At 38.3% G+C, this 4403-nt stretch overlaps 1 protein-coding gene across 1 annotated transcript; it reads right to left on the bottom strand.

The window, feature by feature from the left end:
• Window positions 1-1946: 1946 nt before the first annotated feature.
• On the bottom strand, window positions 1947-3521 carry LOC308363342 (ladderlectin-like; the record flags this gene model as incomplete). Its single annotated transcript, XM_080836154.1, has 7 exons — window positions 1947-2017; window positions 2104-2203; window positions 2375-2500; window positions 2736-2836; window positions 2920-2967; window positions 3251-3292; window positions 3458-3521. The coding sequence occupies 7 exons, from the start codon at window positions 3519-3521 to the stop codon at window positions 1947-1949; spliced, it is 552 nt and encodes a 183-aa protein (XP_080692280.1).
• Window positions 3522-4403: the final 882 nt, after the last annotated feature.

Here is a 4403-nt window from a genome sequence, read left to right as displayed (position 1 = left end):
CATTGAGGTAAACACAGGTGGACAACAGAAGCGTCCGTCCGTCAAGACACTGAACCTAATTGCTCCTGATGTGCAGTGTGCCATCAGCGTAAAATGTAAAAATGTGCATACCTTGTAACTCGCTTTGGATAAAAGCGTCTGCTAAATGACTAAATGTAAATGTAAATGTAAATGCCTAAGATAATTTATTTTATAATTTATGAATGGAGAGTTATATTAAAAGCATGCTATATGTTAAACTTATTGCTATTATATGTTCCATGTTCCATCTGTGTATTATTATATTTTTGGTTAATATATCCATTGCTGTGTATGGAAGATAACAACATGAGTTGACAACACAAATAAACATTCTGTACACTAATTTATAGTACCACTGACTGGATTTTGTAGGGTTTTTTTTTGTTCCATGAAGACAAACATGCAGATATCCCAAGACATGTGTGAACTCTTCTATCATCCCAGTCACTCCCAGCACACTAACTGGCCCATCCTTTTTATTTGTATTTGTTTATATGTTTGTTTTCTTTTTTTTTGTTATCGTTACTGGAGAAGGATGGCCCAAGACAAGGGCAAGTACAAAGTGGAAAGAATCAGTTGTAACTGTATATTCCCCAAACGGTCTTCCTTTGCTCTTAAATCCTATTGAAAGACATGTAGGGATACTATTAGATGTACAGTCACGTCTCTCCACTCAATAATTGCTGCCATCATTTATAACAATGATCACATGTAGGGCCCTGCAGATGTGCTATGGCTGTTTCAGTCTCACAATCATAGAGTATTTATTAAAGATGTGACGTTGCAAAAATGTCAGAGTAAGGAATTACGTTAATGTCAGATCATTAAAATAGGATATTGTTCTAAGTAGCTCATGCTATGAAGTAATATGTCCATGTGCACCAAGTTATATTTTGAAATGCTTTGCTCATTTTAGACATTTTCACATTCAAAAGTGAGTAGGTCTACTGTAGTAGTGGACATGGCAGTTGTGGCAAATGGGTCTGGTACAAACAGTTTGGGAAGGGCCATTAAGTCTCACAACAGCTCAGCTCTGAGAAAAGTGTTCAGCTCTGAGATGTATCATCTTGCTCCATTTCTGAACTCTCAAGCAATTCACCCACACCACAGATGTTGCTTGAATTAGGCTTGGGTGAGTTGAATATAACTAAAATGGAGGCTGTATATACTCTTGACAGGAACTTGACCTTTTCTCAATAACAGTCATTTAGCGAATGACAGCAACATCAACCAGTGCACAAATAATCTCAATAACAATGCCCACTCACCTAAACATTTTAGTTTTGGAGCAAATTGAATGAGAGACAAATGCAAACATGTCACCAAATGATGCATGCAGGATCTGCAGAGGCAAAAAACAAATACTGTTTCAGTAAGGCCGCACTGTTAGCTGGCTAGCCAGAGGAACGTTTGTTTATAAAAAAAAAAATCTTTATCTCAAGTTCATATCATATCTAGAACTACTTGGAGTAATAAAGTCACATCTCTAATCACTGGTTAAAATAGTTTAAATGGATCAAGCTGTGAGTTTAGGAAGTCTGCCCTGGAAAACAAATAGTGGGTAAATGAAAACTACTAAGTGAAATGAATGTGTTCTCTCAAGGTTAATGAAAAATCAGCTCTTCCATTCCCAACCCATGACTTTAGCATTGAGCACTTTTGCATTGCATTAACACCATGTAAACATCATTGTAAATAACATTGTCCAACAAAGGCAAAATAAATAAAAGCACATATTTATTGTATTTTACAAACATTAAAACCACAATACTACATTACAGATATATTCAACCAGACAATACTACAATGTAAATGTTCAATATTTGATTTGGAGATTTCCAAGCCTGATTGTTCCTCTACATAACATAGAAGTCAGTGACATCTAACATTTTCTATACATGGAATGACACTGCAGGTGTCTTTCATCAGCAGGAGGTTGTTCTCCTGGCACAGAAGAATGCGCGGGATGTTGAACAGATGTTGTTTGACCAGCCACCTACAAACCATACAAAGGCGAAACATAAGACCCCCAGAAGCAGTGACAAGCTGTGCATACAGTAGCTTTCAGAACAAGATACTTACCATTGGAATTCAGGTACAAGCAAGGATAACTTGACCCACTGTTCTGTGATAGCCAGTTAGTGTAATAGAAGCCAGTGCTGCCAATCCACATCCAGGCTCCCTAAAATACAGAAACACATCACAGCACTTTGGTGATGGGGTCACAACAACAGCTCTGGTACCCCATTGTATGTTCAAATTCATTTGAGAAGAAATTAGAGTTTTTGGATGGTGAGAGTTTTAACGGTGATGCGGTTTCTCAGTAAGGTCAAATCAAGATGCTTCTCCTGACCTGGAAATAGAAACCTCCGATCCAAGCTGTTGATTGGCCTGAAAGTCTAGCCACACTCTGCAGGAAGTTGTATTCATCGGGAGACTGCACAGAGGCCAGACTGCCTTGCTGCCCCACACAATACCTCTGGAGAGAGAGAGAGACAGGGGGAAAAGAGAGAGTGAGAGGAAGAAAAAGAAAGAACGAGAGAAAGAGAGTAATGGTACATAGGAGAAAGAGAGTATGTATCATTTTCATTTTCCGATCAAACTGGCAAGTTTTTTTTTATATATCACCCCTCATATTTAGGGGTTACTGCATTGTGTTAATCCAATGGTGAAGCACCTTCTCTCCCCTTTGTAATATGGTTGTTGTGCCCTACCTCAGCATTGGGCCAGTTCATCCTGGCGGACACCATCAAAAAGCAGCGGGAACCATGTTGGAACCAGCCAGGAGAACACAGGGACATCCGATCTACAACATCTACAACACAAGCACAGCTTCTTCAGTGTCCAAGAAAGGATTAACCTTGACCTCATCATATTTATTTATTTACATAAACTGATCTAGATTAAGAGCTTGAACATCTTCAGTTACTTCTTCCATGGCCTCAACTGCAAAGGGCATCATTAAAATGTTACTTTTTCACAACCACACTTTCATCACCATCAGCTAATATCATTCTGCAAATCACTTTCATACCTGCTGACAGAGGGCCCTCCATCATATTCTCTACCTCTACAGCCTCCTCTGAGAAAGAAGAGACAGAACTATCAGTCTATCATTAGAAACATTTACCCATGGCTAGAGTATTACATGTGCTCATTCTTTTAGATGCCGAATAAAATATTGATATTTCAAACTGTGAGGTTTTCTAAGGCCTTAACCACCACCCACCTGGAACAATGTTTTCTTCAGCTAGAGACTCTACGACATCTGCTGCAGAGATAAGCACAAAAACACTAAATGACACCACAGTGTTCACAGGTTTTTGCCAAATTAAAAACATTACAAAAGAAGAATATCCAGAAAGTAACATATAGGTTTATTAACAAGATGAGGTAGCGCATCATGTGTCACTGTCTGATTAAAGAGTGTACTTACCAGGTGCAGCATGGGTCACAGCAGAGTTCATACAGAGAAGAGCGGCCAGTATGAGAACTTTCATGTTGATTTGTGTAAATTCTTCTTCCTCCGGGAAACTAAGGATAAAAAATGGTCACATTGAGTAGATCTTTGAAGGTTTTTCAGAGTGTATGACGAAAGAGAAGCAAGATTCTTACCTGTTGTAGATGAGTATCTAGCACACCTGTTCAGGTAAAGTACACTAATGCAGTGATGAGCAGAGGGTTTGGTCTGGTTTTTATACCATTCTGAGACACGTGCCGGCGGAAGCAGGAAACCATTTTAGTTTATTTTATCAACTGTAATAAATGTTATCACACAAAACTTCAAACGTGGAAGAACACCCAAACAAGCAATGCAGTAAAATAATAAACGCTTTAATCTTATTCTGTTTTGCTTTCAGCCCTCAATGTGATCAAAGCAATGAACGAAGTTCAAAAGGGATACACAAACAATTCCTGAAAGTGGTCTCATATAGATATGCTTATTTCCTTATTGTTGTTTGAGTTAGGGGAGCATAAGGAAAGACTCTGGAACCATTGCAAGGTGATAATTCTTATTCAGGAGTCCCTGTCCCTTATCTAATACAAAAACAAGCAGGCAGAATATGCTAAAGGTAAGGGTACGGAAGGCCAGACTCAGGAGACCATGTAAAGAACTTGGAATGGACAAAATTGTAAGATAGACAGCTGCTAAGTCTGTTAAGACTAAAAACTAGTATTTAAAAGGAGAGCTGTATTAATCTCTGTTTCTTATTATTGTTTCTTATTATTCTCTGTATTAATCTCTGTTTCATTTCTGTTGATCTTGTAAAGAAAAAGGAGACAGAAGAGATATGTTTGTCTTCGGATACTGTGTGCATCAACCCTTTTCTGGTGACATGTTTTTATTTGTCTGTCATTGAGGTATAAAAGAGTAAGAGCAC

Source organism: Sprattus sprattus, assembly GCF_963457725.1.
Source record: "Sprattus sprattus genome assembly, chromosome: 4".
In the NCBI taxonomy this organism is placed as follows: Eukaryota; Metazoa; Chordata; class Actinopteri; order Clupeiformes; family Clupeidae; genus Sprattus; species Sprattus sprattus.
The sequence above is the reverse complement of the archived record's forward strand: the minus strand, read 5'-3'. Positions and strand labels throughout refer to the sequence as shown.